Raw genomic sequence first — 12,675 nt, 5'->3', positions numbered from 1 at the left:
CTTATGGCTGGTCTTTAGTGAGAGTGGCTTGAGGACAAAGGCGCTCATATTTTCTCAGTGCCGGCACTATGAATCCACTGCTCCTGGTGGCCATTTTTTTCCTTTTTATTGGATAGGACAGAGAGAAATTGAGAGAGAAGGGGAAGATCCAGAGGCTAGGGAGGGAGAAAGAAAGATAGACACCTGCAGACCTGCTTCACTGCATGTGAAGCGACTCCCTATATAGGTGGGGAGCCGGGGGCTTGAACCTTAATCCTTGTGCTTTGCACTGTGTAAACTTAACCCTGGTGCACCACTGCCCAGCCCCCTGGGAATATTGTTTCTTTTTTAAAAAATTCTTTTTTTCTGTATGACTATTTTATAATAATAGAAAGTTGAAAATGCTACATGCTAGCAGACAATATGATACACAATCTTGGCAGGAGGGGAGAGTCAGAGGGAAAGTATGGCTGAGGCCACTGGTTAGACTAAGAGCCTTTCAATGCACTGCTGAATAGACTGGACCTGCTGCTTCAGCTGGGAGCCTTCTCTGATGGTGACAGAACAAGCAATGACAGGCCTGGAGACCCCACAGGCTTGTCCTAGAGCCCTCTTGGAGCGCGCAGACGCATAGGGCTCATTCTTGTCTTCACACAGTAGGGGAAGGTGCAGGATTATTATTTCCAGGGGCTCAGCATCTGCAGCCGTCACAATGAACTCAGAGATGCCTCTGTGGAGAGTTTTAGTGGCCTCACTGGCTCCTTTCTGAAGCTGCTTGTAGTTGCATGACTGCTGAACGAGGTCCAGTAGTTTCTTGGTAAGGTGGGCATCTGCGAGGGGGTAGGCCTTTGGATTGACATCAGCCTCAGTCATGGCGGCAGCCCCACGCTCTCACCACTCTCCAGGAAGCACGGCCGCCCTCAGAGCAGGAGAGACAGACTCTTAATGAAAGCCGCACGGAAAACGGAGTAGAAAATTATTTAAAATTTTTTTTTAAGGCTTTACGAATGAAAGAGACCAAAGCACCACTCAAGCACATGTAGACTGAGGGAAAAACCCAGGGCCTCAGACATGCTGCCTGCTGAACAACCTTCCCTACCACTGAAGCTGCTTTTTGTTTTAATTTAACTTATTTATCTTCCTCCAGGGTTATTGCTGGGACTCACTGCCTGCATGACTCCACCACTCCTAGAAGCCTTTTTTCGCCTTTTCTTCCCCACTAGAGGGTTAGAGTTAGGGAGAGAGAGAATGATGAGATCAAACAGTACACCACCACTCACCACCACTTGGGAAGGTTATTATTTTTATTCTTATTGATGTCATTGTTGTTGGATAGGACAGAGAGAAATGGAGAGAGGAGGGGAAGACAGAGAGAGGGAGAGAAAGACACCTGCAGACCAGCTTCACCGCCTGTGAAGTGACTCCCCTGCAAGTGGGGAGCCAGGGCTCCAACTATGATCCTTATGTGGGTCCTAGCGCTTTGCCATGTGCGCTTAACCCACTGTGCTACCATCCGACCCGCCCCCCTTCTCCATTCTTTTTTTTTTTTTTTTGCCTCTAGGGTTATCACTGGGGCTCAGTGCCTGCACTGTGAATCCACTGTTCCTGGAGGCTATTTTTTTCCCTTTTGTTGCCCTTGTTGTTTATTGTTGTTGTCATTGCTGTCGTTGTTATTGGATAGGACAGAGAGAGAAATGGAGAGAGGAGGGGAAGACAGAGAGGGGGAGAGACAGACAGACACCTGCAGACCTGCTTCACCGCTTGTGAAGCGACTCCCCTGCAGGTGGGGAGCCGGGGGCTTAAACGCCAGTCCATGTGCCCTTTGCACCATGTGCATGTAACCCACTGCACTATAACCTAGCCCTCCCTTCTCCATTCTTATGTGGTGTACTGGGGCTCAAACCTGGGACCTTGGTGCTGTTTTTTTTTTTCCCTCCAGGGTTATTGCTGGGGCTCGGTGCCTGCATCATGAATCCACTGCTCCTCTGTTGTTGGATAGGACAGAGAGAAATTGAGAGAAGGGAAGACATAGGGAGAGAAAGATAAACACTTGCAGACCTCCTTCACCATTTGCAAAATGTCACCCCCCCTTTTAGGCTCGAACTGGGATCCTTGCATTGGTCCTTGTGCTTCCTACTATGTGCACTTAGCCCTGTGCACCACCGCCCTCCCCCGCCAACCCCATGCTGTTGTCTTTAAAGAGTCTGTAGAGTGGCCCGGAAGGTGGCACAGTGGGTAAAGCATTGGAATCTCAAGCATGAAGGCCCAAATCAGGCAGTACATGTGCCAGAGTGATGTCTAGTTCTTTCTCTCCTCCTGTCTTTATCATTAATAAATTAATTAATCAGTAAAAAAAAAAAAAGGGAGTCGGGCAGTAGCAGAGCGGGTTAAGCACAGGTGATGCAAAGCACAAGGACCGGCCTTAGGATCCGGGTTCGAGCCCCCCGGCTTTCCACCTGCAGGGGAATCACTTCACAGGTGGTGAAGCAGGTCTGCAGGTGTCTTTCTCTCCCCCTCTCTGTCTTTCCCTCCTCTCTCCATTTATCTCTGTCTTATCTAACAACGACGACATCAATAACCACAACAACAATAACTACAACAACAATATAAAAAAACAAGGGCAACAAAAAAAGGGGAAAATAAATAAATAAATAAATAAATAATTTCTTTTTAAAAAATGAGTCTGGGAGTCAGGCAGTAGCGCAGCGGGTTAAGCACATGTGGCGCAAAGCACAAGGACCGGCACAAGGACCCTGGTTCAAGCCCCCGGCTCCCTACCTGTAAGGGAGTCGCTTCACAGGTGGTGAAGCAGGTCTGCAGGTGTCTATCTTTCTCCCCCCACCTCTGTCTTCCCCTCCTCTCTCCATTTCTCTCTGTCCTATCCAATAACAATGACAGCAATAACAATGACAATAATGACTACAACAACAATAAAACAATAAGTGCAACAAAGGAAAAATAAATAAATATAGAAAAAAAAATTTTAAGTGTGAAATTCTTTGTGAAACCATCTAAGTGTTTTGATGAGGGGTAGTTCTTTGTTAACATTTTATTATTCGTCTTTGACTCAGATTGATTTTTTTTTAAATATTTTAATATTTATTTATTTATTCCCTTTTGCAGCTGCACTACCACCTGGCTCCCAGACTGATCTTTCACCTCAGGGATGGGATGGTTGAGTTTTCATTAGGCATTACTCACTGCAGCAGGTTTACACATTATCTGCACAGGGCTGGAATGTGCAGATGGACCCTGACGACTTTTTTTCACGGTAATAGAATAGGGAGTGAACTCGATGGGTACTGGATTTTCTCTGGGGGTGATGAAACCGTTCTGGAATCTGATAGCTGCGGTAGTTGCGAAACGCTACACATGGACTTAATGCCACTGAAATGTACTCCTCAGAATAGTTGAAAGTGTTTTATGCTGTGTTATTTCTTTTGAAGTCATCCCATAGATCTGTTTTCAGTATCTCTTAATCTCTTTTTGAGATTTCTTACTTATTTTTTAGTTGTCGCTAATTTGTCCTCGATCTTGCTAATTCTGCCTTCAGCCTCATTTATTCTCTTCTCTCTCCCCTCTACTGTTTTCTGGAGTTGATCTATTTTGTTACCCTGTTCTGATACTGTTTTAGCTCGATCAGCTAGTTGTGTTCTTAGCTCAGCTATTCCACTTTCAAGCTCTCCAATAACCTTGAGATAATTAGTGTTTTCTTCCAGAGTCTCATTTGTTGTTTCTGCATTTCTGATGACAATTCTTTGAAATTCTTTGCTCACTCCTGTGACTATTTCCTTAGCAAGTGTTAGGATGTTGACCTCACTATTTTGTGGTACAAACTTTGGGGGGCTTTTAGCTGGACTCTTGTCCTGGTTCATTTCTCCAATATTTCTTCTTGTTGGTTTAGCCATTCTGTGTAGTATGTTATGAGGTCTCTCTCTCAGTACTTTTCAAACTACTGATCACTCTTGCCTGGATTGCCTTGTGTCTAAGTAAAGTACTTAAAGAGTTCACAGTTGTGGAAATTAACAGTTGTTTCAATATTATTTCAATCCCTGAGTTGGAGCACAGAGGGTTTCAAAAGCCTCTTTTGGGGAGTCGGGCACAGTGGGTTAAGCGCATGTGGCACAAAGCGCAAGGAGTGGCTTAAGGATTCCGGTTCGGTTCGAGCCTCCGCTCCCCACCTGCAGGGGAAGCAGGTCTGCAGGCCTCCCCACCTGCAGGGGAAGCAGGTCTGCAGGTGTCTATCTTTCTCTCCCCCTCTCTGTCTTCCCCTCCTCTCTCCATTTCTCTCTGTCCTATCTAATGACGACAATATCAGTAAAAACAACAATAATAACTACAACAATTAAAAACAACAAGGGCAACAAAAGGAAAAATAAATATATATTTTTTTAAAGCCTCTTTTGTTCTTTTTCTTGCCTGTAGGCTATGGGAGCCTGAGGGCTTTTAAATTATAAGTAGGCTTCTTAACTTTATCACTCACTTCTGAGCAAGAGATAAAGCAGGGTGGGGAGAGATAGCACAGTGGTTATGCAAAGAGACTCTCACACCCCAAGGATCCAAAGCTCCAGACTCAATTCAGCTTCTCTGCCAAGCCAGGCAGCACTGCTGGGCCCTGTGAGTTTCTGAACAAGTCCCGTTTATAGCCTGTAGGTTCTGAGGCAACTATTCACCATGTTCTCATCAGGAGAGCAATGTGGAAAGGCTCCCACCACACAGCCCCACTGCTAGGCCACCAAGGTGTAGCTCTTCTCCTGAGTTTCCTGGTCAGCTCTCTGTCCCCCAGTGTCAGCACAGGGCCTCCCCCTGCTGCTCCAGCCTCTGAGGGCAGTAGCAATGGAGACTCACAGTTGCATTTGGTGAGTCTTAGGGGAGTCTTCTCCTCCCTTTAGCCATCTTTTTGTTGGTAAAGCAGAGTGGAGGTGGTGCCTCAACTGGTAAACTGCCGGACTGTTAGCAGCCGCTCAGCCTCTCCCTAGGCTCCTCCCTGTCACACGTGTTTGCACTCACAGGTGGTTTGGGTGGGTTCCTGCAGTCATTGTAGTTCCTGCCTTGTTTCGGTGCCAGGTGGTCTTGGGGTTGTATTGTTGTGTATAAATGTTACACATGTACACACTATTGTATTCTACTGTTGACTGTAAACCGTTAACCCCCCAATAAAGAATTTTTTTTTGCCTCCAGGGTTATTGCTGGGATTCAGTGCCTGAACTACGAATCCACTGCTCCTAGAGGTTATTTTTTTTCCCTTTTGTTGCCCTTGTTGTTTATCGTTGTTGTAGTTATTATTATTGTTGTTACTGCTGTCATTGTTGTTGGGTAGGACAGATAGAAATTGAGAGAGGAGGGGAAGACAGAGTTGTGAATCAACCCCCCCTGCAGGTGGAGAACCGGGGGCTCTAACTGGGATCCTTAAGCCCATCCTAGCGTTTTGCACCATGTGAGCTTAAACCAATGCACTCCTGCCCGAGCCCCATGAAATATATATTTTAAAATACTTTCTTCTTTTAAAATACCTTTTTGTTCTTTTATTTATTTATTTACTTATTCCCTTTTGTTGCCCTTGTTGTTTTATTGTTGTAGTTACTGATGTCGTCGTTGTTGGGTAGGACAGAGAGAAATGGAGAGAGGAGGGGAAGACAGAGAGGGGGAGAGAAAGATAGACACCTGCAGACCTGCTTCACCGCCTGTGAAGGGACTCCCCTGCAGGTGGGGAGCCAGGGGCTCAAACCAGGATCCTTAAGCCCTTACGTGGGTCCCTGCGCTTTGCGCCACTTGCGCTTAACCCGACTCCCATGAAATATTTTAAAAGAAGAATTACAAGAGGGCACTGAATTAAAGTTAAGACAGAAATGGGTGGGAGTCAGGCAGTAGCGCAGCGGGTTAAGCACACCTGGCGCAATGCACAAGCACTGGCATAAGGATCCCGGTTCGAGCCCCCGGATCCCCACCTGCAGGGGAGTCCCTTCACTGGCGGTGAAGCAGGTCTGCAGGTGTCTGTCTTTCTCTCCCCCCCTCTGTCTTCCCCTCCTCTCTCCATTTCTCTCTGTCCTATCTAACAACGATGACATCAATAACAACAACAATAATAACTACAACAACAATAAAAAGACAACAAGGGCAACAAAGGGAAAATAAATAAATAAAATTTTTTTAAAAGATAGGAAGGGGCAAGATACCATTGCTCTGAACTGGAAGGCTTGATACTGTATAGATGACAATACTCACTAAATGAAATTGTTCTTTGCCTTTTGTTTATTTTGTCCTTTTTGTGTGTGTCATGAATGGTGGGTTCCAAGATTATAGGATAACAGTGTGTACTCCTCACCACACCCACCACCAAAGTGCTGGTGACCTCACCTCACACCTCCCAGAGTTCTCACAAAGTCTTAGAAGAAGTTTGTTTGCTTTTCTTTTCCCTTTCTCTCCCCTTTTTCTTTCTTTCTTTCTTTCTTTCTTTCTTTCTTTCTTTCTTTCTTTCTTTCTTTCTTTCTTTCTTCCTTTCTTTCTTCATGAGAAAGATAGGAAAGAGAAGGAACCAGACATCACTCTGGTACATATGCTACCAGGGATTGAACTCGGGACCTCTTGCTTGAGAGTCCAATGCTTTATCCACTGCGCCACCTCCTGGACTATGATTGCAGAGGAGTATTCCATGGAGTATAAACTCCATGCTTTCTTTGGTCAGTCACACGCCAACAGACATTTATGCTGCTTCCGCCCTTTGGCCAGTGCACTGCTCAGCTCTGACTTCTTGTGGTACCAGGGACTATGCCTGGGACCTTAGAGCCTCGAGCAAGAATTTTTTTTTTTTTTTTTTTTTTGCTTAACTGTTGTCTTTCCAGCCCCCCCCCCACTCCCCTCCCACTCCCCTCCCATTGAAATTACCTGCATTTTCATTTCTTCAGAAAACAGAAGATTTTGGGGCCAGGAGGTGGCGCAACTGGCTAAGTGCACATGCATGGGGTGGGATAGACAGCGTGATGGTTATGCAAAGAGTCTCTTATGCCTGAGGCTCCAACATCCTAGCTTCAATCCCCCATAACACCATAAGCCAGAGCTGACCAGTGCTCTGGTAAAAATAATTAATTAATTAATTATAAAAAATCAATAAGTGGTACTATGCACAAGGACCGCTCCCCACCTGCAGCAAGGACACTTCATGGGCGGTGAAGCAGGTCTGCAGGTGTCTATCTTTCTCCCTCTCTGTCTCCCCCTCCTCTCTCCATTTCTCTGTTCTATCAAACAAAAGAAGGAGAAGGAGAAGGAGCAGGAGGAGGAGGAGTAGAAGGAAAAGGAGAAGAAGAAGAAGAAGGAGAAGGAGGAGGAGGAAGAGGAGGAGGAGGAGGAGGAGGAGGAGGAGGAGGAGGAGAAGGAGAAGGAGAAGGAGAAGGAGAAGGAGAAGGAGAAGGAGAAGGAGAAGGGTTGCCAGGAGCACTGGATTTGATTTGTATTGCCAGCACCAAGCCACAAGCCCCAGCAATAACCCTGGAGGCAAAAAAAAAAAATATTTTGAAAAGGAGAATAAATTTGAGGGACTTATACTTCCCAACTTGAAGACTATGAAATCACAGTAATCAGGACAGGCTGGCTTAAGTACAGACCAATGGAATAGAGCTGTGAATCTGGAAATAAAAGCTCTTAGACTTATGGCCAATTGATGTGTTTTATTTTATTCTTTTTAGATAAAGACAGAGAAGTAGAGGGAGAGTGAGAGAGAGCGCAGCACTGAAGCTTCCTCCGGTGTGGTGGGGGCTGGGCTTGAACCTGGAGACACACTGCCAAGCAGCATGCTCTCCAAGTGACAGCTATCTTTGCTGGCCGGGTTAACTGATTTATAACAGAGGTCTGGAGATATCGGGGAGTGGCCTCTCAGTAGGGAAAGGAGATTCACCCACAAACACTGCCACATAGTGGAAGTTCGCACAGGAAAGGAAGAGACTGGGGCACCCGCCTGGTGCTCTGTGTCAGTGTGAACTCAACATGGATTAGACTCAGAACTAACAACTCCTTCAGGAAATCAAGAGATTTGCTCCTGTGACTTTGGTTAGATAGTAGTTTCTCTTGCGTGAACTCCAGAGCACACGCAATCAGTGGGGGGGGGGGTGAGACTTGACAAAGATAGAAAGCAGGGCTGGCCGATGGCACACTGGGTTAAGCATATACAGTGCAAAGTGCCAGAACCGGCGCACAGATCTGGGTTCAAGCCCCGGGCTCCCCACCCACAGGGGGGTCGTTTCGCAAGCGGTAAAGCAGGTCTGCAGGTGTCTCTTTCTCTCCCTCTCTCTGTCTCACCCTCCTCTCTAAAGCTCTCTATCCTACCCAACAATAACAACAGCAGCAACAATAACAGTAACAACAATGGGAAAGACATGGCCACCAGGAACAATGGAATCTTAGTGCAGGCACTGAGCCCCAGCGATAACCCTGGAGGAGAGAGAGAGAGGGGCGGGGAGACATGGGGCCAGCAAATGCTCACCTGCATAGTGCACTGCTTTGCCGTGGGCGTGACCTGGCCTTGAGGAAGCTTCTATGCTGTGGTTTTTCCATCTCTCTGCCTCTATCCGAAAAGACAGCAAAATAAAATAATAAATAAATAAAAATAAAAGTTTTTTTTTTTTTTACCAGCGTGAGAAATAGCCCAGTTGGTTGCAGCCTTTTCATTGATGTCTGTCAATGTTGTCTGACTACAGACCCCTGACTTTTTCATGTCTACATGACTACAACCATGCCTTTTCTTCAAAATCACCTTAGACTTCCCAGCCCCTTCCTAAATCTCCCATTCCCATTATAGCCACATTGTAAACTCAGACTTCCTGGCCAAAAGCCCCTTCCTCAAGCTGTCTTTCCCAGTCTAGTCACATTGTCCTGGCCAGAATCCCCTTCTTTGCACTCCCTTTCCCACTATAGCCCCCCACCCCCTTTTCCTGATTGTAAGTCAATTCCCTCTCACCAAAGGGGAAGAGGACAGGTTGTTCCCATGTCCTGTGATGTATAAAAAAGGCTCTGCAGATGGCCTTTGGTGTGCTTGCTGATTTATACCCGTATATATATGTAAAACTTTTGCTTTGCTTATGACTCTTGGTGTCTTAGTCCTTATTTTCAGGCATAGACAGAGTGCGTTTTGCACTATTTCCCATACCAGCAGTGTAGCTTAGTATTTGAGCACCGGACTGACTGCCATGCTTGAGGCTAGGTTGTCACTCCTATCACCACCACCACCACCCCAGCATGGCAGAGCTGAGGAGTATTCTGGCCTTTCACTCTTGCATAAAAATAACACTAAATAAACAAAAGACTAAACTTTCATGTCTCAAAGGGCACTATGGGAGAAAATCAAAAGGCCACCCACAGTGAGAGAAACTAAGGCATTATCACATACCTGCTAAGGATTCAGAATGCCTTTACAACAATGCAAACAGATAAGAACTGATACTTGGAAAATGGGCAGTGGATCTAGGCTTTATTTTTCTTTAGCAAAACTAGATAAATGGTCCACAGGCAGCTAAAAGAAGTTAGAAGGGCAATGAAATGCAAGTCAAAACCGCAGTAAGATGCCCCACACCACCACCCACTGAGATGTCTATAAAAACAGACAATAAAAAGTTTTGGCAAAGATGCAGAGAACTAGAGCCCTCATAAGCCCTCATAAGTGGGACTATCATTAATGGTTTAGAAAATAGTTTGCTAATTCCTGAGGAGGTTAACTCATAGAGGTCCCACGGGACTGAGCAACTCCCAGGACCGGCCCAACACAATTCCAAAAAGGAAGGCTACACAAAAGTCTGTTCCTAAGGGGCCAGGCTGTGGCGCACATTATAGTGAGCAAGGACCCAGGTTCAAGCCCCTGGTTCAGGAGGAAAGCTTCCTGAGTGGTGAAGCAGGGCTTCAGGTCTGTCTCTCTCTCTCCCTCCCCCTCCCCTCTCAATTTCTCTCTGTTCCTATCCAATAATAAAGAAATATATTTTTTTAAATGTTTGTTCCCAGGAGTCGGGCGATAGCGCAGCGGGTTAAGTGCACGTGGCACAAAGCGCAAGGACTGGCATCAGGATCCCGGTTCAAGCCCCGGCTCCCCACTGCAGGAGAGTTGCTTCAGTGGGGGGTGAAGCAGGCCTGCAGGTGTCTGTCTGTCTCTCCCCCTCTCTGTCTTCTCCTCCTCTCTCCTTTTCTCTCTGTCCTATCCAACAACAACGACATCAATAACAACAACGATAATAACTACAACAATAAAACAACAAGGGCAACAAAAGGGAATAACTAGGGAGTCGGGCGGTGGCGCAGTGGGTTAAGCGCAGGTGGCCCAAAGCACAAGGACCGGTGTAAGGATCCTGGTTCAAACCCCCGGCTCCCCAACTGCAGGGGAGTCGCTTCACAGGCGGTGAAGCAGGTCTGCAGGTGTCTTTCTCTCCCCATCTCTGTCTTCCCCTCCTCTCTCCATTTCTCTGTCCTATCGAATAATAAGGACATCAATAATAACTACAACAATAAATCAAGGACAACAAAAGGAAATAAATTTTTAAAATAGAACTTTAAAATTAAAAAAAAGAGAATAAATAAATATTTCTTTTAAATGTCTGTTCCTGAGTGTTGTCAACAGCCAAAAGGTAGGTACAACTCACATGCCCATCAACAGATGAATGAATAAACAAAAAGTGGTGTGCTCTACACAACAGAATACTCTTTGGCTGTGAAAAAGACCAAGGTTCTGATCCATGTGACGTCATGGGTAGACACTAGAAACATCACAGTACCTAAGGGGGGCCAGTCTCAAAGAACTGCTTATGGTTCCACTTACAGGAAATGTCCACAATAAGCAACCCTGCTTGGAACTGAGGCTGAGGGTTGGAAAGAAGTGGGAATGAGGCAGATGTTTGGGGGGAGGGGCAGGGGGAGACAGCATAATGGTTATTTCAGACTTTCATGTCTGAAGATCTAAAGTCTCATCACCTGAAGGTCTGATCCCTTGCACCACTGTAAGTCAGAGCTGAGCAGTGCTCTGGTTTAAAGAAAGAGTACTACTCAGCTATTAAAAATGGTGATTTCTAATCATGAACCTAAAGACTGGGAAAATGCAGATGGTTTTGTCAGTGTTTCCTTTTTATAAACAAAATTTAAAAAAAAAAACTAAAAAAAAGAAAGAGAAAAAGAAAGCAAGAATAGAAAAAAAAATAGTGATTTCACTGTTTTCAGCCCATCTTGGATAAAGCTTGAAGGAATCGTGTTAAGTGAAATAAGTCAGAAACAGAAGGATGAATGTGGGATGATCTCACTCACAGGCAGAAGTTGAAAAACAAGATCAGAAGAGAGAAGACTAAGCAGAACCTGGATTGGAGTTGGTGTATTGCCCCAAAGTAAAAGACTCTGCGCTGGGTGGGCAGGGAGAGTACAGGTCCTGGAAAAGAATGACAGAGGACCTAGTGGGGGCTGTATTGTTATGTGGAAAACTGAGAAATGTTATGCATGTATAAAGTACTGTATTCACTGTCGACTGTCAACCATTAATCCAGTTAAAAAAAAAAAAAGGAAAAAAGGGAGTTGAGTGGTAGCGCAGCGGATTAAGCGCATGTGGCACAAAGCGCAAGGACTGGTGAAGGATCCCGATTCTAGATTCCGGCTTCCCACCTGCAGGGGAGTCGCTTCACAGGCGGTGAAGCAGTTCTGCAGGTGTCTGTCTTTCTCTCCCCTTCTCTGTCTTCCCCTCCTCTCTCCATTTCTCTCTGTCCTATCCACCAACAATGACATCAATAACAACAACAATAATAACTATAACAATAAAACAAGGGCAACAAAAGGGAATAAATATTTTTTTAAAATAGGAAAAAGTGAAGAGAGAAATGAGGGAAGGGAGAGGAATAACTGAGAATGGGTATGGAGTTTCTTCTGGGATTCATGTATATTTGGAGTTAACTGAATGTGCTAGAAACCAGTGACTTACAGTTTAAACTGGTGACATTTACAGTATATGCATTGTCTGACTAGAGATGTAATAAAATAGAAAAACACAGACACAGAGAAAGACTGCACTTTCTGTAGTAGGAAGGTCTTTTTTCCTTTTTTCTTTTCACTCTTTTTTTTTTTTTTTTTTTTGCCCCCAGGGTCATCGCCGGGGCTCGGTGCCTGCACCGCGAATCCACTGCTCCTGGAGACCATTTTGTCCCCTTTTGTTGACCTTGTTGTTCCATCATTGTTGTGGTTATTATTATTGTCATTGTTGTTGCTGTCGTTGGATAGGACAGAGAGAAATCGAGAGAGGAGGGAAGACAGAAGGGGAGAGAAAGACAGACACCTGCAGACCTGCTTCACCACCTGTGAAGCGATTCCCTTGCAGGTGGGGAGCCCGGGGCTCCAACCGGTATTCTTACGCCGGTCCTTGCGCTTCGTGCCACGTGCGCTTAACCCGCTTCACTACCGCCAGACTCCCCTCTTTTCACTCTTTTGACCAGAGCACCACTCAGCCCTGGCTAGTGGTGGTGTTGGGGATCAAACCTGGGACCTTTCGCCCTTTAATATAGAAGCCCTATGAAGCTCAGAACATGAATAGAGGCAAACAGATGGGGAGACTGAGCTGTGCAGAAACTGAAGCCTGAAGCTCAGATGTCGGATCTCCAGTGCAGGATGAAAGAAAAAAAAAAAAAAAAAAAAAGCTTGGCCAAGAGGTGGTGGTGCAGTAGATAAAGTATGACTTTCAGGAATGAGGTC

The 12,675-nt window shown here is 45.6% G+C and overlaps 1 protein-coding gene across 1 annotated transcript; it reads right to left on the bottom strand.

Annotated features, from left to right (window-relative positions):
- Positions 1 to 412: 412 nt before the first annotated feature.
- On the bottom strand, positions 413 to 948 carry LOC103111548 (NHP2-like protein 1). Its single transcript, XM_060196904.1, has one exon. It carries the CDS (start codon positions 850 to 852, stop codon positions 463 to 465), a length of 390 nt encoding a protein of 129 aa, XP_060052887.1. The 5' UTR covers positions 853 to 948; the 3' UTR covers positions 413 to 462.
- Between the last annotated feature and the right edge of the window lie 11,727 nt (positions 949 to 12,675).

The sequence above is a fragment of the Erinaceus europaeus genome, chromosome 9, assembly GCF_950295315.1.
Source record: "Erinaceus europaeus chromosome 9, mEriEur2.1, whole genome shotgun sequence".
NCBI classification, from domain to species: domain Eukaryota; kingdom Metazoa; phylum Chordata; class Mammalia; order Eulipotyphla; family Erinaceidae; genus Erinaceus; species Erinaceus europaeus.
Note: the sequence above shows the minus strand (reverse complement) of the source record. Positions and strands in the feature narration are given on the sequence as shown.